Genomic DNA, 22,284 nt, shown 5'->3' with positions numbered 1-22,284 from the left:
ACCTCTGAGATGCTGATATCTAATATAAGAAACTGCCTGATTAAAACTTTTTCATCTTTCTAACTTCCCTGCATGTCTCCATAATCAGCCTTCATATTAAGACCAAACGCAGAGCTCAGTGAGCTCCAGTTTCTGCAGCATGTCACAGTTAAAAGTTCACACAGCGGGAGGGATGTTTACATGTCTTGTTTACAGCTATTAATACCTTGTGTCGGACACATTTCCCTCCATCTCTCTCGTGATCTCAGGGCCGACATGCAGGCACAGATGCCGTGAATGAGCGTGTGTCCCTGAACTCCTCACTACGCTCTCACAACCCAGCCCACACACTTAGCCTCCTCTCACAGCAACCAGCCTCAGAGGCAGCTGTGCAGAAAGGAAACGCAGAAACAGTAAAGAAATCAGAGCCGCATCCTTATGCAGCTGCTGATTTGTGACTGTGTGGGCATGTGCATGTGTGTGTGCAGTGTGCATGTGTGTGTGTGTCAGCGATTTGTGCAATGAATTGAAATGAAACAATCTTCTTGCAGTCGAACCAAGAACTTCCAATCAGGAGCAGGTGAAAGACCATGCAATGACATCCGTCTCAAATGAACAACCTCCTGCTCCCTGTCGCACAAACACACACACACACACACACACACACACACTGCTTCCAGCCCTTATGCACACACAGAGATGGACAGACATAAACACACACAAACAACAGACCCCGCACAACACTCATCAGCCTCCACGCTGCTGCCACAGACCGAGAGGAGGCCGAGGAGAGCCTGGAGGAGGAGAATAGCGAGAGGCAGCGTGTGGGGTAGTATTACTAGCACTCAGCTCTGCTCCTCATCTGGCTCGCCTGTGGACAAAGCCCATCCGTTAGAGTGCAGGTCACGCACACCCAGGAATACAGATGAGCTGGTGAGTCTCTGCGTACTGCTACTCAATGATTTAAGGGGTGAGATTAAACAAGAGGAGCTCCCCCCCGACGTGTCAGAGCAGAGAGGGGTGTGTGTACATTGTTCTGTCAGTGTGTTTGTGCCCAGTGTGTGTTTTTACGCCCTTTGCTGTGATGGACATGCACCTACTGCTGTGCCTTTGCTTTGAATGTGGGGCGTTCGCAGGCCTGTGTGTGTGTTTTTTGTCACGCCTGGCTGACCCTGTGTGTCCACCTGCAAATGTGTGCATGTGTGTGTGTGTGTGTGTGTGTAAACAAGACGCCGGTGAGAGCATCTGTTCCGGCCGCAGAGCCCAGCGTGCTGCAGCAGCACCGGGCGGACAAAACTGTTTGAATAAATTCTTTGTGGTGAAAGCAAAAACCAATCCACAGCTTGTGCACAAGTCAGTGGGGGCCGACTCTCCGGCTGAACCCGGCAGCCCGGTCAAGTGCAAAGTTCCTCTCTGGGTTGAAAGTGCGACGCCATGAGCTGCGTGTAGGTTCCCCTGCAGTTCTGTGATAATATATTCAATTTAGCCTCTGACTTAATCTGTCTCGACGTACAAATTGAAGAGTTCAAGGGGAAACACCGGGGTCGATGTTTTTAAATAAATACTAAAGACGTTGTAAGTACGGATCAGATCTACTTCACTACACGTCAGAGGCAACTGTTGCATGTTGAGCTTCCCGGTTTGTTTTTTGCAGATTAAGATGTAATTAGCTCGTAAAAACAATTACACACACACACTGGACATTATAAACACAACACAACAGTGTATTTGCCTAATTAGCTCCAGCGTTAGCAGCTAGAATTTGAAGTACTGCTCACACACGTTCATGCATCAGTAAGTAGAATAGCTCTCAGTAGAAACTTCTACCTCCACCAAGGCCCAACAGTCCTCTCATATTCAAAAAAGCTGCACCGAAGTGCACAACACACACATATCAGACGTCTTAATATAACCGATTTTCAATATCCATGAATTATTCTCTGGTAAACATGTTCTTTCTTGGCCCGTGATGTTCCATCCCGAGTTTCGTGCAAACCCACTCTGCAGTTTTTGCGTAATCCCGCCGAGAAACATATAAACAAACCAACACACAAACAGACGGGGGTGAAAACATAACCTCCTTAGCAGAGGTTATAATAATCCAATAAGCTAATAACACTAAGAAGACAGGCTGCATGATGAGTATTCTTTTACCTTAGATAGCAGCAAATCCGCACCAAGACAGACAGACCCTGGAAAACACACTTTCATCCTGGTTCAGTAAAATTTGCAAAGAAAAAAAAACAACTGAGCCCGGGTTGTGTAGGAATCCACTAAGCTTGATTTACAAAACAAAAACGTCATATAAAACCCGTTTCTGACACATTGGAAGTACAGAACCTCAGCTTGAGGCTTATGCTGCTACATTCATATGATATCAGTTATGAGTTGTAAACAACGCTCATGCCAACTTAAAAGTTGTAATTATAAAGCACCTTTTTTTTCTCTTAAAGCTCCGATATCTGACTTGGAACTTTGTAACATGCAAATACCAGAAGAGCGAGCGAACATGAAAGCAGAAGGTCGTCCACCCCGAGTCCTGAGAGGTTTCTCCACATTTTTCTCTCTCCACAGTGGCCAAGTGGTTTTTCTATATTATTGTATGGTCTCAACTTTACAGTGTAAATTGCATTGATTTGTTGTGTTTTGATTTGAACTGAATTTAATACTGTGAAATTAAAATAACCGTTTATTAGTCCATGGGGAAATTTGCAAAAGCTATTCTTGGAGGATGTGGCCAACTTTTAATCTTGACTTGACCAACCCTGAGTTGTGACATTAGGACTCACGAGTCATTTTCATGGAAAACGTTCTGATCTTTCTGAGACAGTGACTGAATCCAACCTGAGCAATTAGATTAACAGATGAGAGCAACAGGCAGGAAGCGAACGTTTGTAATTGTCTAAGAAAAGATCCGGATCAGGCAGCGGATTCAGGAAGTTGTTTCACTTTCTTTGAAACTGTGAGGAATTTGGTGCAGATCCTAGTTCTTATGCTGCTGTTACTCACCATTTACTTTAGTGCTGTGCCATAATGTTTAATTTCATCTTCCAACAATGTGTATTCTTGAGGAAATACATTGCTCCAACAAATATTGTAAAAGATGTGATATGAATAAAAAAGCACTGGGCGGTAGATTTAAGGCACAAACACTTCTGCATGTTCCCGTCTGTGTTTCATATCTTGGCACAGGTGGTAAACCACTTCCACCAGCGTGTCCACTCGATTTTTAAATTTACTGAATCCAGGCGTTTATGGTCAGCAAAGTAACTATTGAGCTTATTCATAAATGTTTCACCATTCTCCGAGGCATGCGGCTGCATCAGCAAGACGAGGGTGTTCATCTCTCTAAAGGCAGCAGAGTTGTTAGACCTTGAGGGGGAATCAGTAGGCAACACCACTGATGAGGAGATACTTGTGTGTTTGTGTGGCGGTGCACAAAAACCTGTGTAGGTGTGTGCACTTCACAGTGGTCAGAGTCTGAGTGCTCACACCACCTAGTGGCATTTAGGCCTTTTCTTTTTTTACCTTCAGAGGAAACAGCAGGAGGATGAAAATAAAAACACACAGTCCTAATTGCAGCTGTGGACCAATCACACCATCGTTCCATTCACAACAAACAAGTGTGTGTGTGACAGAACAGACCCAGTCACGTGGAGCTAAAAGGTCCATTTTGCTGGAGTAAATCTCAACAACACCACAGAGGCTGTGTTGTTGTGTGAAAAAGAGAAGCAGCGTCTGCACAGGGGAGAGGTGAGACTGCGGGGACAAATGAGGGGAGGCCGGGGGAAAAGTAAAATGCAGCCAGAGACGGAGCGAGATGAAAGCACGGAGGCTGGGGAAGCTGTAAAATGCAGCTATAGTTCTCCGCCTAAGGCTGAGCAGCTTCACTGAGAGGCTGCTGATTGACAGGTGGGGAACGTTAATCCCCCCGTGCTTCTCATCCATTTCTCACACTCCTCTCTCAGTGGAGGACATCCTATCAATCTCATTAACCTATGGAAACGCTGCTTTTTCTCCTGCTCGTGTTTACTCTCATCTACCCCCCCTGCCACTGATCATCAATAATGTATAGGTGTGCATGAAAGGCAGAGGTGTCTGTATACATACAAGACTCCTGCTGTTTGGAATTTAAATCTGCGCCACCTCCCGCATGTTTGTACATCAGGCAACAAGACGTAATCAGACGCTATATGTGCACTCTACACTAATCGTGCTGCCGCCTCCTTTAAATGCATGACAACAAATGCACTCTGGGATAGCGGCCGCAACAAGAATCTTTTGTTTCCATTATGCAACAGTCAGTCAAGCTGAGGAGCCGTGTCAAAAAAAGGGTCACCGCTGAGTGCCGTTAAATACACCGGCCACGCTTTGGACTATCACCTCAGCCAGTGTGTCAGGGATAAAAACCACACACACAACACCACAACCCACACCCACACACAAACAAAGTTAAGCATTCAGCTCCTGCTACACGCACAAAAACCAAAAGTATAATAAACATCACTTGGGTTTGGTAGTGTTCACCTCCCATAGCTCTGGAAATGAAAGAAAAGGATTCCTGGTGCTCCAAAACAATTCAAGGAAGAAAACACAGGGAGTATATTGAAAGTAGCAACTTCTTTTTCCATTTTGAGATACAACTATTTACATTTAACCAAAGACAAAGGTCCTTGAAACAGTACAAACTATTTTTTTTTTTCTCATCCTGCGATTTTTTGTTTTTCCAAATGACAACTCAGAAATATTGTATAAAATAAAAATATCAGCTCCAGGGAAAAAAGTAGTCTAAGCATTTTTAAATGTCCATTAACCGCTATGTACAGTCGTATTTACATTCAGACCAGAATTTGCAAAGTAATAAAACAGGTACACGGCTGTGTTCGCTGTAGCCCTACAAACCAGAGAAACCTAATTTGCGTACACAGGTATGGCTGTCATTCAAATCAGTGATCGTACATGTGAGCAGTACAAGACGGAGGCATTTCAGAAAGGTTCAGGTGCATCATCACAGGTAACATGACGACACATGAGAATAAATAAGTGGGAGCTTAATGTGTGTCGTCTTAATGCAGACACATGATACAATGCGATTAAAAAAACATCAAGCTACATGTGGCTGGACAGAAAATTTTAACCATCACATCAGGAAACCCCCCCACACACACACATTGATGTACATGAATTTGCCAATTTCAATAAAAGCAACACGGTTTAGTTGAAATTTCATGTTTCGGATAAATCTGTTTTCTTTCCAACCACTGAGCTGTGTCACATTGGGTAAAATTATAATAAAAACGAGTGAAAGTTTAGACATGAATGGCATTTCACAAGGTAGATTTCAATTTACAGGAGGAGGAGAAAGCTTTAAATTAAATACGTTTAGAAAATATTAACTTCATTCAAAAGGAAGCACAACCGTCAATTTCTTCAGAGAAATTCATCCTGTCTGTTATACTCGTGAGGTTAAATACATCCTGTTGAATTAATTGAAATTCAAACAGTCTAAACAGGAAAGGTAAAAAGAAAATTCATAAGAGTGTAATTTCTAGACGCCATTATCGGTGAAATAAAGAACCTCCTATCCGAGCTGACATGTCACGGCAGATCTGATTTCTTTCAAAGTGATTCACAATTTGGGTGAAAGAAATAATAATATGCCCTTAAGGGAAAAAGAAAACATCTAAAAACACATCAGCGAACACCGATCAGATTTGCTAACTCACACAGTTTACAAAATTAATGGGCACAATGAGAAGATATAAAAAAAAAAAATTAAAAAAAAATCAAAGCTTGAAAATATTCTTTCCCTTCAACATTCAAACCAACTGCAAACACGTAGGTAAAATGGATGTATGCATTCGGAACCATTCCACACAGGTTAACAAATGGAGACGTCGTCTTAACATCCATGAAAATGATTGTTTTTCATGCTAATCAATGATTTCACCCTTGGCTTCAACATGGATAAGCAGAGATTAAAATGTAATGATCCATAAAATTTGATTCAGAGGTTCAAACTCCTGCTAAGCGACTGAGAATTGAGACTTGAACGTCGGAGGGGACGTTTCGAGACGTCGTCTGCTCCGAGTTCTTCTTGACGTCTGACATTCCACGGAGTATTCAGAAGCCTGATTCCCAGTTACCTGAGGGTGAGTCCTGAACCTTTTCAAGTTTATCTGACTCTAACTGCGGCATTAGTTGAGCGGAACGGAAGGAATCTGCATGACCGACTGTCGGTTATGCAGGGCTTTGGTTCAGAGAGGAAGTGAAACCTTTGTGTGTGTGTGTGTGTGTGTGTGTGTGATGAGAATGCACGTCAGAGTGCGCCGTAAGCGGTGAGAATTCAGTGTGATCACAACACTGGCAGAACGGGTGAAGTCGTGGGAATGCTGCTGAGACTCCAATGACCTGTTGTTGCTCCTGTCAGGCGAGGGGGGGGGCAACAGGACAGCCTGGGATCCCTTTAATGTGCAGTCGGAGAGTGAGTCCGCTGACCGGCTGTCTGTTAACAGTTCTCCAGGTAGTCAATGACCCGCGAGATGGACTTCTGTCCTGTGGAGCCCATTGCACACTGTGTAGAAAATAAGAAAACCAACAACAGGAGTGTGAGGGTGACAACATGTGATACTGTGCGGATTTTTAGATTTTGTTTGCGAGAAAAGAAATCGATGGTTCACATCTTCCTTTCTGACAGAATGAGACTGAGGCTAAATGCACACATCTGTAACTGTTCAGTTTCATGTTAATGCTTGAAATATTTTGTAATTATCCTTCACATTACTACTTGTTGTGAACAGTTATGCAGCTTGGGTGCACACGAATCACATTGAATTGATGATTTAATGATGACATTTTGTATTATAATGGCGGCGTATTACTGCCACAGCCTTGTATAAAAGCAAAGTGCCAGTAGAGTGCAAGTGATTTCTGAGCAGCTCAGACATTTTAGATGTAAAAATCAAGAGCTTTTGAATATATGTTGGTCACATCTATTGGCTCGACAACCAATTCAGACCTTATGCATTTTCAAACTCTCTTTGTTAACGAGATCAACGGAAATAAAAGCCTCCCTTTTACCTATATTCTAGTCTTTTCTCAGAAAGGAGGTCCATAGTGCAAAAGCTGCAATTATTTCAAGTTTAGAGGGGAATGCGGAATTTTGCAGAAACACTGGTCATCAAAAGTGTTTATTTGATCCCAGCCACACCACTGCACAAGAAATCTGCTCAATGGGCCCAATTAAATGGCTTTTGTTAACTTCAATAAAAATGTGCCTGGAGCTGAGGATTGCATCAACACCTCAAGGCGTTTACAAAAAAATACCTCCCCGGAGAAGAAGTATTTTTATCACCTGAAATTTATAGCTTATCTTTTCGGGGATAGATCTGATGATTGCTTGCTGCTCAACCATCTCCTGTTCAGTTTCTACATGCTCGCAGACCCTTACACTATAATTAATCTCACCAGTGTCGACATTATTATGCAGCGCTGATGACACATCTCTTGACAGTCATACTCACAGTGAGGTTCATGAAACTCAAGAATTTCTTCAGCATTTCTGTCATGATGGAGAAATCCCCTTTAGGTAGATGCTTTCTCACAGTAGTCACGTTTACCTGGGAGGGACAGAGAGGTGGGTGGTATGATGATATGAATATTTTCGAGTATGAAACAATCTCCAGTCGTATCATGTATGTTTGCGATCGTGTGTGATTTACTCACCTGGCTGCCCTGGCACAGACAGCCCAGCAGCAGAGCGGTGTAGGAGGCAGCGATGCTGTCCTCCATATGCTTGCCTGCATGCTGCAGAGCTACAACAAAAACAAGCGAGAAAGAAACAGCTTCACTATTACAGGCACACACACTGCTGTTTTGGAGAGGAGGGTTTCAGACTCATAGCAGGAGCCGCTGAATAGAAACAAACATTGGCTGGAAACATCCTGTGAGCAGTTTTATATTTCTCCCTTATCAGGATTCAGTGTGTTAAGAAGTGAGGCCTTCTGGATGAGAAGTGAGAGGTATCACGCAAGACATAACTTCAACACCCACCTTTATTTAGGTCCAACTCTTCATCCTCCTCCTCTTTCTTCTCGGGTTCGCTGTCGTTGGTCTCGACGGTCTCGGATGCCACCCACTGGATCTCTCCCGACGTCTCCTTCCACTCTCCGCTTTTGTCCGGTGCTGGCTTGGGTGCCTCACTGATCAAGTCGTCAGTCTTGGCTTCAGCCAGGATGGCGGCGCGCTCTCTCTCCAGGAAGTGCTAGGAATTAGAGAAATAAACAAATATCAACTCCAAACAAACACTGAGGGATCGTCTGCACTGAGAAAATGTATTTGATGATACAGCAGTATAGCATCCTTCATATTAATCAGTTGACAGAAAAGTGTCTGAACCATCACACTGGATCACCTGTTTAAACACTACACAGATTTATCCTCAGGGCTGCTCATCACTTGCTGTTGCTGCTCACATCCTTACTTTAAAAGAAATCATGAAACTCTCTCCTGGAGCCAAGACTAAACCAGATCACAATGACTGCTGTGATACTTATTGAAGAGTCCTGGCAGAAAACCTACTTTCACAAGAGCAGCTAGAGCACCGAAGGGGCTGGGCTCCTCAGCCTCGTCTCCCTGAGACTCAGCTGTGCTCGGCGTCGTCGACTCTGCTGCTGTGTCTGATTGCGTTGGGTCAGCAGGTAGCATCAGGCTGTCTTCCACACAGGTGTCGTCCACAATGTACTCCATGTCCACCAGGCAGTGGCGGTTTCTGGAGCTGTACTCCACAAGGTTTATAAGTAGACCCAGTCCCTGGTAAACAAAACAGAATACACAAATAAGACATACGCGGGCACAAACATACTCAAAGCTAATACAGGTTAGCAGAGCATCGTTTCAACAATAATGCAGTGTTGTTTTGTTATGTTCAAAAACGTTGTACTTACCAGTACTCGTATATCAAAGCGCTGCTCCTGGGGGATGTAACGTGGGACTCGGACGACGCAATTCAGAGCAGTGACAATGAGTAGTTCCTGCTCACCTGTTTTAGTGCTGCCCCACTCTGAAAACAAGAATAACATCATTATTACCTACTGCAGATATTAACCATCAGTATCCCCTGTCAGGCCCCTGAATATTACATTTCATGGTAAAATATAGGTAAACCAACTAGGTCCGAGTAATATAATTAAAGGCTCCATGATTACATGACATTAATAAGACTTTAGATGTTGTAATACTATGAAAATGTATGCATTCAAAGAAACTATAAGGCATCATTTTTAATTATTAACAGCTAGAACCAGTTGGCGAGGGAGAAGATTTCGCAGCAGGAAGCCTTCTGCTTTGCATTTATAGTTTGACCAATCAAGTTGGAGCAGGCTTTGCTTGCCCGCAGGTAACCAGTCCATGTGGAGAGACAAAGAGGCGGAACATACTGACTGTAATGCATCGGCCATCTGCTGTTTAATCTATCTGTATTCATTTGATAATAGCTGTTAATAGAGATTAGCCAAAAGTTCTTCTGGACCAAAAACACCTACAAAAAGTACTGGTTTGTGTTTTGTGTGGACAAACGTTCAACTCGTTTAAACTCATCGGACTGTAAACAGTCTCCGCAAATGGAAGACAGAGTCTTGGCCTGTATATCCACCGTCTACACCGGAAGCCCCAGAATATTTGCCATTGTCCCCAGAGGCTCATTCTTTGCCAGGCAACAGCTGATAGGCTCCATCATTGCTCAATTATTTACTGGTTGTTACACTCCAGGAATTTCAGGCAAAATCTAACACACACAAACAAAATAAGAGCAAGTGGAAACAATGTAAGGTTGTAAATGAGAATACCATTGTCATGGGTGAGGTTGAGCAGCACTCCTATGACAGCCCTCATACAGTCCTCCACCGCCTTGCCGACGTTACTGAAGCTGCAGTGGGGCAGCGTTGCACCCGACGACGACAGGGAGCTGTTGTTTAATGCCCTGCTGTAGCGCTGGATCATATCCTCACAGTACCGCAGAGCTCTAAAAAGTAATACAAAATTGTTGAGAGGAATTAAAAAGCAGAAATGACAGATGTTTTCAAGAAAACAAGCACAAGGGTGAAGGAGGGGGGAGGTTCTGTCGGCTTTTGTGCATCAACCCCACTACTGCAATATTAATCAAAGTTTAATCAGTGGTTAAAGATAAGATCTAATTTGACCTATAATGCCCATTAACACAACTTGGAAATCTTTATGGACTACAACCGTAACAATTACTTAATAATTAATTTAATTTTCTTTTACCTACAGTCAATTCTACACTAATTATTCCTTTGCTTCATAAGGTGTTATGTTTTATTTAACAGGTCTCAGTAATTGCAAAAGCTCCATAAGGACAGTGGAATATGAGGGGTACAATAGTGAAACAAAAAGCACAAAGGTAACCTGACTGAACTGAAATAGAAAGTGCCTCATTATGCGTCTGTGTCCAGTCAATAACAGCCCCAAGCTGTATCTGGTAGTGCTCACCTGGCAGAGGAGACAATGAGCTGCGAGTCTTTGTAGGCAATCAAGTAACCCTGGTTTTCTGGGTTCTGAACTGTCACCTGTCAGCAGAGGACGAAAGGGAAATATAATCAATACCGGAGAAAGAATATTGACATGTTTGAAAACGAGTCAAGAATACAAAAGTGAGGGGAGACACGTGTTTGCCTCAGACTTTTGATCGATGACATTTTAAGTGAGATACAGTTGATAAGAGACAATCAGCTTTTTAAACAGCCTTTCACCAGTGAAAAATAAAAGTTACCAGCCAATTCAAGGCTCTCGGTGCTCAATTACTCATGTCCTTGAGTCTCACTCTTATAAAAGACTTTGGAGCAATGGAGAACCCAGTTTGACAGATTAAACCAGCAGTACTTACACTTTCAAGCACTCTCAGACACCTCTCAGCCCCCCATAAAGACGCGACGAGGTTCTCCTTGTCGTCCTCTTGGCTCAGGTTCTGCACGCACTCTTTAACTGCAGCGACACAACACACACGACTATTACACATGCTGGCAGCCACTTGAAAGTCAACAGCTTTGACACTCAATCTTGGAAAACACATTTGCACATATAGACTGGTTTTAACATTGCATCTCAAACACCTACCTTTGTCTACAATATGATCCAAACCTCCCAGTAGCCGCAGCTCTTCTTTGAACCAATCCCCAGCTCTCTTCGAGGTAAGAGAGAGCAGCGTCTCCATGGCAAGGTGGCCAGTCTACGAAAGAAAAAACAACAACATTGCATTACATTTACGGTATCTTTGCAATTACCTCTTTATTTGGAATTATACTTTTGGAACCATTTAGAAAAAAAAAATCTGAGAAAGTGAATAGTTTACATCCAGAGGTTAAGCTTTTTCTTATGAGCTGCAAAGGACAACACACCGTTATGTTTTCCAGGTCGAGATGCTTATTGTGCACAGTCTCACACAACTTCCTGATCTTCTCCTTGACCTTGGCAACCTCCTTCTCTGTGAGCTGATCGTGGTGACCTGAGTAGTCGTGGTCCATCTCCAGCAGCTTGATCATTAGCTCCAGACACGCCCTGTCCAGATCCATGTTAAGACGATCCCGACTCAGAATATACATCAGGGAAGCTGTGCACAGACCAAGATTCTGGTGGAACGACAGAGACAGACTTTAACAAAGTGGTGCAGCACATACTGAGGTCAGACAATGTGTCTATCTATCAGTCTATCACACAGTAAACAACAAGAGCAGTAATTATTAAAAACCTTGAAAAACATAACAGAAACAATGCTGACGTTTGATGGAAGAGCAGGTCACAGAAAAGAGTTTTACTGACCGGGTGTTGCGGTGCATCACTGATCATATTGAAAACCGTAGCCACTTTCCCTCTGGCTCGCAGGTGCATCCTGAAACCGGGCATGGCACACCTCGTGGCCAGGCTGATTATACTGCAGCAGTGACAGAGAGGGAGGAATAAATGAAGGATTGTACATCTGGTGGGTGAAATATCTTTCAGTCTAAAAACTATGAGGAATGATGGAATCATGTGGAGCAGCCCACTTCTAAATCCCCATCACTATTTCTGATTCCTGTCACCAACGTGGGCTGTTGTGTATTTCTACCCTGTCAAAAATGTTCACCCTGTTCTCTCTTCACAGCTAAAGCCTGAAAAACATTCCAAGGCTGGATCCCCTGCAGCGCTTTCTGAAGCCAAGGTTGTCTCTCGTGAGCAGATTCAATTTCCACAATACAAAGGCTTCGTCATTCTACAGAAAAACACATTTTATCTTGGCATATTACCCCAACTTTCTCAACAATTCAACAGAGAAGAGAAAGGCAAAATATAGGTATATGTACAGTGCCTTATTGGGTATATTTAATATATCATTTAATTCATTTTTGTGTTATTTTGAGAGAATAAAAATCAAAACACTAATTACACCACAAGAGGATTCTTCATCATAATCTGTTCCTGTCAATGTTATATTGCATCTGAAGTCTGAAAAAAATCTAGTTAATCATAACTTTGTATTGCTGCCTCCTGCCGCTGATAGCATGGTAATCATTCTGTTTACGTTAATTAGGGACAGTTGCACAAAAATTATAAAGATCTGATCAACTAAAGCGGCTGTTCCTCCAATTGCTTTATAAATAGTTGTATCTTAAATACTGTTAGGAGACAAACTCTTCTAGTATTTATTCAATTTGGTGAGATATTTCTTACTAGTAGAAATCAGTATCAACAATGTACCACCTGAAGAAAAAAATGTCAGACACTTATGGCATCCGAGTGCCCTGGCTTGAAAATGCCACAAAGAAAGCAGCACTAATTTTGACTTACCTAAGGCATCTTGTGTTGAGTGGCTGACTGCTCTTCAGTCCCGTCTCCAGGTACTCAAAGTCATCTGTGAACTCTTGGTTCTCTCCGAACTCCACCACGTCGTTGAAGTGCTTCACGTGCTGCACCACCGTGTACAGCTGGTGAAGGAGGAGGAGGAATGGGGTTAATTACAGTTAATTGGGAAGTAGTGCATTTGTCTGGAGATATAATTAACAGGCACAAACAAACATACATAACCCCACTGAGAGAAATCCTATTGTTAAATTCCTCTCTACTGGTCCCATTAGCATCAATAGCTGACTGTGCTAATACCCGTGATCAGTCTGCTCAGCATGTGGAGTTGGGGCCTGATCAGCAGTAGACTCAGTATGTTTACCAATAGCAACAGTCATGCTGTGTGTGTGCTCAGCATGACACAGGAGGGAGGACCTCATCTTAAGACAGCCCCAGTGTTTGGTAACAGCTTAGCTGAAGCCGTTTTACCTCGGGGGGATCTACGGCAAACAGATTGATCTGCGGCCGGTGAGCCCATCTGTAAATGACACTAGCTGTAGGGGAGTTTAAATTAACAGCAACAGTTTTCACTGCCACCTCCAGCCCACACTGGGGTTCAAATAAACAATAGTGGGCTTGACATCATGCTTCAAATGAATCCTACGCTTTTACTGCATTAAATAATAAAAGCAGCTTGTGCAAATCTAAAATATGCAGCTTAATTCTTTGCATTATGCAAACAAATGAAGTGAAAGGTGAACACAAATAAGAATTTAACCACAAAAGAGGTTCCTCCGCACACGACATCTAAATATACCACAATGTTCCCAAAACTCACCTCCTTGTGCTCCTTCCTGCATTTGAGCGCCGTGACAATATCCTGGTTGAGTCGCGTGGGGAGGGTCTCTGACTTAATGACTTTGGGCGGAGGTGGAGGGGCTTTGAATAGGCCGTCATCTTTATTGGAGTTGCTGTCTTTGCTGCTGCTGCTTGATAAAATGGCCTAAGGAGGAAAAGAGGCGGAGAAATGGAGCTCATACCAAAGCCACAAAATCTGTTTAATGACATGTCTGGAAGATTTACCTCAGCTGAACAGTCTGCTAAGCACACAAGTCTTTAATACGTGTTGTTAACAGATGTCAGATGCGTTCGTCTAAAGTTAACAACAACTTTTAAATCGTAGTTGCCAGACTGTGATTAAGTTGTCTCTAAAGACTATAATTCCATTAAATGACATCAACACAAAATTAATAAGTAAACCTTGGTTCACTTGTCTGGTAAAGTGCCGGGTGAACAGAAAGAGACTAATTATAGTAATTCATACACAAGTGTTGACTATTAAGAGAACAATTATTCTGTATTGTGGAAAGTAGAGAATGGGGAATTCTGGAAACAAATGGTACTAGCTATTAGCATTTGCTTTACATAACTAATATTGCTGGCTTTGCTCATGTGCAAATTGAATGCATACATTTGAAAACAAACTTGTCAGCACAAATTTATAGTTATCCCGTGCCAACAGTTAAGTTCATGACAAGATTCCCTGTGATTAGTTTGCTAAAAAGACACAATACAGCTAAACATAATATATATATATATATATATATATATATATATATATATATATATATATATATATATATATATATATATATATATATATATATATATATATATATATATATATATATATATATATATATATATATATATATATATATATATATATATATATATATAACCACAAAGAAAATAATATCTTACTGGAGCAGTTTGCGCTCGAGAAAGTGGAGGCACAGGAATCTCCTCAGGTTCCGGTTGGTTCCAGTGGCGAGCATTGTACACGGCCTTAGCAGGTGACTGAGACAAAAATTGACAAGATTAGTTAAATGGCTCAACATGATGTTTGTTTCATGTACATTCAAATATTGTACTAAGAGATAAACATAATTATGGTAAAACTCTTCTGACACCTAAGGCTGAAGCACCAATAGGGTAAAAGGGTCTCTGTGTGAAATCACCACACTTTTTTAACCGCACCATCATAGATATATTGAATAAATTTGGAGCACTGATTTGAAAATATGAGAAACTTATGGAACAGAAATGTCATGTGTATAAGATGTGCTCATCAAAGTCCCAGAGAAATTGCCCTCACATCCTTTAAAATCCGTTTTACATAGCTCTATATTTATCTAAAGAGTATACTATCCTCAATATAAAAATTACAGTATAATGAATGATTATATCATTTTAATTTGTTAAAATATGAATCTTAAAATTGCTTAAATTTTTCCAAAAGTTTGCTTATAATTAAGCAAAGAGAAACCTCCAGAAAGTTTGGGCTTTTTGTGTTGTTGCCGAGATATGAAACTATAAGATGCAGTGATCGTTCTATATGTTGCTCCTCGCTTGAAAGAATAAAGATACTTTTGTTTTCTTAAGATTTGAGTCTTCTGACAACTTACAAAAAATAAAGACTAAAGTAACAAGTCCATATTAATCTCTATGAATCATTCTGGCATAAAACTGATGTTATTGTTGTGAATTAGTGCAACTGAACAGATAAATATTGCATAGTACACTCATGGTGATAGACTAAGACAACAGCAGCCTAAGTGTGAAGCAGAACAGTCCCCAAGCACACAAAACATTTCCTGAAAACGACACATTGTGCAACTCAATTATATATCACAAAGACAATGTTTGGAGTTTTGTTGATGACAGAAGCACTAAACACACAGGATTAGGAAGACAGTTCACAAATAACCCAAAGCCACAACAAAACATGATTCAGACAAACAGAGCAAATGTAGGCATTACATAATGTAGCACAAATCAAAGCAGAGTTATTCGGGTAAATATTGGACTGAACAAGCTGTAATGTTCAGATCCCCCTCAATAATAAGACCATACAGTGCGTGCTACTGAGCACAAATTCACCCCTTTCATGTGAGACTGCTGTCACAGATTAATCCCTTGGCATCAGTGTTCAGAGACCCAAGTATGCAACAGTGGTTTTAGCACACATTACTGCTGACGCAGAGTTGGATTACACTAAATGACATCCAAATAAATTTAGGTTTCAGTTCAGCCGTTCTACCGCCTACTTGCTCTATTTTTCTCTGCTCTCTCCCATTATCTCTATTTTTAGACAAGCTGGGTACTCTGTTACGTAATTGTCATTTAAACATCAATAACAGACGCCGAGTCCAACCCTGGTCGGAAGGAAGGTCGTGAAGGCAGGTTAGATAACACACCTTGACCCGGTTATATCGATCGCAGACTCCTGTTAAACCTGAGTAAATCTCAATAGGTCAAGAGATTCATGCCTGCTCAATCTGACTGAGTAATTGCTATAAAAAAAATATCTAAGGGGCAATTATTCCTCAAAGGAATTGGTGCATAATAAAGGGCAAAAATTACTTTTGACTGAAAGCAGGCAGACCATCAGAACGTTTCTAGCATGCTCGTATACCTTTTTGGGTCCACTGAAGATTTTTTTGAATCCAACATCCTTGGATTTGTCACCCTGCTTCCCTGAGCGTCCTTTCTGCCCCTCAGGTCCTCCAGGACTGGATTCATCATAGTCAAAATTATCTGTTGGGAGAAACCAAATGGGTAATCTGAAATCTCCCAGTAGAAGAAAAAAAACAAATCTCAATCACAGCATCGCCAATTCTGTTTTTATCTCCTTTGACGTAGGCCAGCTCACCTGTGTTGCTGCTGGCCTGGCTGTCCTGAGAGTCACTGGTATGAGGGCTGTCCACACTGGAGCATAGAGCGGCCAGGGCTGCAGCCGCCTTCTTGGCTTTCTTCTCTTTGGCCTGAGAGCTCTCGTCATCACTGTCACTCTCACTCAGGTCATCGAAGCCGAAGTATTTGATCTTGTAGTTACTCTTGCCTGCCATGGCGGCATCTGAGCCGTCCTCACCCTCCTGGTCCTCTTTGTCCTCAAAGCCAAAGAACTCTAGCTTGGACTCAGCCTTGGTCTTCCTTGTCTTTGTCTGAGTGGGTCGGAACCTGTGAAGATACAGCAAGGGTTTTTTTCCTGCGTGTTTGTATTGTTGTTCTATTTTACTGAGACATGTGGAAGAAAGGGGGAAACTGGAGCAGGACACGCATAACAAAACACACGTTGAAAGTAGACAAATGAAACAGGATTCAGAGGTAGGCGGCCAAAGTTTTTGGATGCCTGAGAGAACTGATACGTTTTCCAAATCAGATAACGGTTGCAAGACAACACAGCACTATTGTTTAGAACCCACCGTAACATAATAGATAATGGACCTATAATAAAACAATGCTACATACATGTAGACAGCATCTTAAAAAGAAAATACATCTCCCCTGCTTAAATTCAGTCACTGGTGGGTGTAGTGGCATTGTATAAAATTATATCAATATCCACGTATAGGAGGTATAGTGTATGCATTTGTGACAGCCTCTGCCACTTACTTTAGAGCAATGCTTCAGTCATAGGACTTAAAGCCTCATTTTACTATTTAGCTGTGATTTATCCAATTTGTGCATAAGTCTATAACTTTACCGTAATACTTCAAACTGACTTGACTGAGAAAAACAGTAAGAAAGTATGCAACTTTCCAGCTATTATCAAGTAAAGACTTAGAATTGAGAAGGCAACATCTCCAAATAAAGCAAAAGCCTCAAAAATAAAGGTTTTGCATTATTGCACATAAACTTTCTACTTGAATTATACTAGTTTGTGTCCATTTTTAACTGAAGAGGAAAAGAATAACTTTGGAGAAAGAAAGTTTCCTCTCAGACACCAATAATGAGGACTATATCTACAATGCAGTGAACCTCAGAATCTGAACAAATAATATTTATAATGATTCAGTCTTAATAGTTGTTTCAGTATAAAGTATAAAACAAAAGTAATCTTCGGTATTGGTGCCTGGCTCATTTTATTCTGTATGCATGGTGCTGGTAACTGAATACTTTATTCATGCAAAATCTTGAATGATTCACAAGGACAAAGAATTTCAGAAAGCTTGAAAAAATTATTGATATACATTTTTATCAGACTGAATAAAAATGCTGGAATGTCAAAGAATGAATGTGATGGTATTACTGCTGTTTGTCCCCTATTATCAAGAGTTTTCAGAGGGTTTGGGGTCTTGGTTCCAACCACCAAGGTTCTAGGAATGTGAATCTATAAGCATTTATTTGTAAAAGAAAATATATCTAAATATTGTTTTTAGAACATCAACAGTAAACTCACTATAAAAACGAAATATTATATTGGTTGTTATTATATTAATGCTACATTTTTGACATTCCTGGCCTCAAATGAGCTTTTAAGATTATGTAGACAGACATTAGTCAGTGTCAGTCCTGTCATGAATCTTAACATACAGACAGCTTTAGCACACCAAAACTTCTGTCAAAGCAAATACAAAGCCTCTTTGCGCTGCCGTCTGCTGTGTGTGTAAAACATTTTGAGCTGAACCCCACCCTCTGTAAAAAAAAAAAAGGGTTGGGATATGAGAGGTCAGGCGGCTAAGAAGCGGTCAACTCTTCGGCTGAAAAGGCACCTCCCTGTGTTATAATGGCAAAGAAAACCCTGCTATCATCCATTCCCACAATTTTAAAGAAAATAAGTAAGCTATATATGAAGGGTTTTGAATACAACTTTGTGATGTCCATTATGCAGTCGGTTGAGACACGTAGAAATGCAAAAGATTACCTGTTAGTTTTGGGTGGTGGAGCTTCAGACTTCTTCTTCATCTGGCCCACGTCTCCGATGTCAGCAGGGGCAGCTGGAGTGACCAGTTCATCGCCACCTCGCTCAATTGAGTCCTGGATGGTGACGTTGCACACGGATAGACAGGAAGGGTGCAGAACTGTATAATCCCGAACCCTCCCACCGCCTCTGCCTGGAGGCTTGGCTGCAGTTTTAGTACCACTAGCAGTACTACTTGCACCAGCAGGAAGGACACTGTTGGGTTTGACTAGGGCACTCGCAGTTTCACTGGGCTTGTCGTTGTTTTCAGCAGGTTCAGAGGCTGTTTTGTCTAGCTTGTTGGGCCGCTGGTATTTCTTGGGGTTAGAGGCCCTAAGGGTGAACGGGGATGGGGGGATGTTGTCCACAGGTACTGGTGGAGGCTGTGTGGGTCGTTCCAGCTCAGCACTTCTCCTCTCTTCTGATGGCAGTTCATCATAAGGGGAAGACATTTGAAAGTCTCTGCCACCACCTGGTGCATCACTGGACAGTTTAAGGTAGGTGCCTACATTGGGAGAGGAAGAGATGGGCCTCTGGGATGCTGAGAATTTCTGATCAGAAGGGACTGCGTTTGAAAAAGAGGCTGCACATGCAGGTTTCTGGTTGCTTTCTGGTGTGCTTTTGAACCGGGACTGGGCATTTTTCACAGCCTTTACTTCAAGCGTTTGCTTGCCTACGAAAGAAGAACACATTAACAGATGGTTAAATTAAAAAAAAACTGACATTGCAACTAAATGGGAGGCAGATACTATCAGCAATGAATGATGAAAAAACAGGTATGCAACAAACAGAGCAGACTATTAAGTGTGAATACATTATCTGGGTTGACACATTGATTACGTACTTGTGAACGTGGCTGCTGAGCTTGCAGAGCCCTGTGCAGAAGTCACAACAGCGGCCGCCCCGCCGCCCTGCACTGCAGTCGTCTTGGACACATCCCCTTCATTGGCTTTCGACTGGGGCAGGCTGTGAGAGGTCACGGTCTTGGACTCATCGTCGCTGTCAAACCCGAATGGGTCGTCTTCACTGTCACTGTCTTCAAGCCGGGGTCTCTTGAGGAGCTCTGAGGCGTCAGATTTTAACAGAGGCCTCTTGGCTCCCAGCTGAGCCTTGTAGGTGGTGTCTCCCCATTTCGTGGTCAGCGTGGACCTCTTATTGGAGAAGACCTCTTCAAATTTAGAATTGGCCTCCCCTCCCTTGCGGTTGTATGTTTTCCCGAATCTGGATGTCATGTCGGATAGTTTATGTTACATATTCCCTGTAAAAGAAGGCAGAACATCGTCAACATATAGCTCAGCCAGTGTATATACATGGGTGTGACAGTTAAATTGAAATTAATGTTAATATACATACAGCGTCACGTTTGAACCACGTTTTAAAACGAGTGTTTTCATAATCAAAGTGGCCAAAATGTGGCTCCTTAACTTGACGTTAGCTTCTGAGTCCACTCCTGTTTAGCATGGTTAGCTCAAGCAGCGTAGCTTTGCAAATAAAGGGAATGATTCGTCGTATCTGCGCAACACAACAGGAAGCTAGGGCCACTTAGATTAACTTTAATAAAGTTAAACCTGGGTAGTTACGCCACTATTACCCCGACGTGGGGGGGAGCTAGCTCAGCTGCGTGTGTAAACTCTCCCCCAGGCCCGCTGCAGCTTGTAAAGTTACCATAAACTTAGCCGTTAGCTTCAACACTGCTAAACTATGCTAACGCTAGCCCCGCAGAGCTGTTGGCGTCAAATCTCGGAAACTATGCCCCTTTTTGAAGTGTGGCGTAAAAGTGCGGGTGAATTTATTGATTATTGTCTGTAATCGTCGGGGAGCGTGAAAGAGCAGAAGCGCACAACTCCTACCTTTAAACTCCGGTGACAGGCGAACAGTCCGCTTGTTTGTTAGCCAGCCGGCTAGGCCCGCCGCACGAATCAAGCGGGTAAAGTCCGTTAAACGCTGTGGAAACAACCCAAAGAAACGCGCCTGTGGACCGGAGATATCCCCGCAGCGACGTGTGTCACCAAAGAAACGCAGCCCACACGCACCAGTGGCCACTAAAGTCCAAACGTAGCGGATAATCCGGACATTTTGCGTTTTGTAGTGCAGCCGTCGGCCATTAAAATATCCCTCCCTCCTCGCTCCCTGGCAAGACCCCTGTGTAGTGCGAGCGAGGCGACCAATCAGCGGCGGGGATGGTTTCCCGTGCGCGGAGACGCCGTCAGCAAACGCGTCTGTGATTGGTTGAAAGCTGAAGCCATAATAAACGACAGGGGGCACTGGAGGATCGCGTTAGTATTTATCTGAGTTTTACATTCAAATAACTTTAACAACACACGTGACAAACATTTCATGGCTCCTGCTTTAAAAAAATATGACATGTATGATTTTATTTTTTGTGTTATTGTAATAGTTTAAAAGTTAAAAATCGAATTCGCTTCAGAGGTGTGGCCTGTTGCCTGGGCATCTCTCACTGTTTTCTGAAAATAACCCAAACAATTAATAATACAAAAGAAATGAATGTAGATTGATTCACATGTGGAGATAATCAGTTGTTCCAGTAGTAGAATAGAAAATCAGCTCCACGTTGAGCAACTATACAAAAAGCTGATTAATACACTGGCAGAGAGAGGTCAACTCACTGCAAATAAAGAAAACACATGCAAATAGAGCAGACACGTGCGAATTAAGAAAACCACTTCATTGACACATGCCCTGCAAAAATTCACAACACATGCAAATACAGAAACGCTTCCAGGGGGCCCAAAAAGTGATGAACCTGGCTGTAGTTCAATGCTTCGTGAAGTTCCATCATCACTGACGAGTAGCAGACTTCAGTAACTTCACAAAGCATTGAACTACAGCCAGGTTTCTTAATTTGCACGTGTTTTCTTAATTTGCAGTGTGCCTTGAAGTCTCTCAGCGAACGTATCTCTCACAATTTTCTGAAAAATAAACCAAATAATTAATTAAAAAAGAAATGAATGTCATTGTCTTTCGTGTACATGTGTAAATGAAGGTGGATGAATGTGATCTTATTGTGTGATAGTCAATGTCTGTTTACGTTTGCCTATGTCGCCTCGATTAAGATGTACAATGAAATTCAGCGTAACTCAGTGTTAACATGTTCCTTTATGTTTGTGTATTGTATAATATCTTTAGAATATAATGATAAAGTTACCACAATTCCCATCAGTGGTGTCAAAGGTGAGCAATAAGGTTTAACTTAGAGAAGAAATGTGATTCTATACGGCCTGGTTTGAGTATTGTGTGCTCACTGGACAGAATGTTCAAATAACTTGAGTGTTCTGGAGAGCATACACATCACCAGCATTGGCACTGGTCTGGGGCCCAGATGGTGTCAAATGAATAAATGGTGTGTTATAAACATCCCGGATCTGCAGGGCAAAGTGGTCCCAACTGTATCAACACTGAAATGACCATTACTCAGGCCGGACGGACATCACAGCATCTCCTCCACACGGCGTGTATGTCTTCATGAAGACGGGGGCGTGGGGACACTTGTGTGAAAATGGCTTGTCTCAGTGCAGAAACAGAAGGGTAGTAATTTCCCATGGGAGCCATTTGAAAGGTTTTCGATGTATTTTGAATTTTTCTTCCCCCCTATCACCAAAAGAAAATAGAGTAACTCCCACTATGTAGGTGTCTGCATTTTAACCATGTCAAGGGGTCAGAGTTAAGTCACTATGATATCATGATATCAAAGAGGAACATTTGTG

The 22,284-nt window shown here is 42.2% G+C and overlaps 1 protein-coding gene across 1 annotated transcript; it reads right to left on the bottom strand.

Annotated features, from left to right (window-relative positions):
- Positions 1 to 4,580: 4,580 nt before the first annotated feature.
- On the bottom strand, positions 4,581 to 20,782 carry wapla (WAPL cohesin release factor a). Its single transcript, XM_034608573.1, has 20 exons — positions 20,410 to 20,782; positions 19,404 to 19,817; positions 18,524 to 19,232; positions 16,529 to 16,836; positions 16,292 to 16,413; positions 14,578 to 14,673; positions 13,652 to 13,816; positions 12,820 to 12,956; positions 11,815 to 11,926; positions 11,394 to 11,624; positions 11,113 to 11,224; positions 10,883 to 10,980; positions 10,489 to 10,565; positions 9,825 to 10,000; positions 8,925 to 9,040; positions 8,560 to 8,790; positions 8,032 to 8,242; positions 7,705 to 7,793; positions 7,503 to 7,598; positions 4,581 to 6,553 (listed from the first exon to the last, which is right to left on the bottom strand). The coding sequence occupies exons 2-20, from the start codon at positions 19,789 to 19,791 to the stop codon at positions 6,488 to 6,490; spliced, it is 3,540 nt and encodes a 1,179-aa protein (XP_034464464.1). The 5' UTR covers positions 19,792 to 19,817; positions 20,410 to 20,782; the 3' UTR covers positions 4,581 to 6,487.
- Between the last annotated feature and the right edge of the window lie 1,502 nt (positions 20,783 to 22,284).

The sequence above is a fragment of the Hippoglossus hippoglossus genome, chromosome 15 (assembly GCF_009819705.1).
Source record: "Hippoglossus hippoglossus isolate fHipHip1 chromosome 15, fHipHip1.pri, whole genome shotgun sequence".
Taxonomy (NCBI): Eukaryota; Metazoa; Chordata; class Actinopteri; order Pleuronectiformes; family Pleuronectidae; genus Hippoglossus; species Hippoglossus hippoglossus.
The sequence above is the reverse complement of the archived record's forward strand: the minus strand, read 5'-3'. Positions and strand labels throughout refer to the sequence as shown.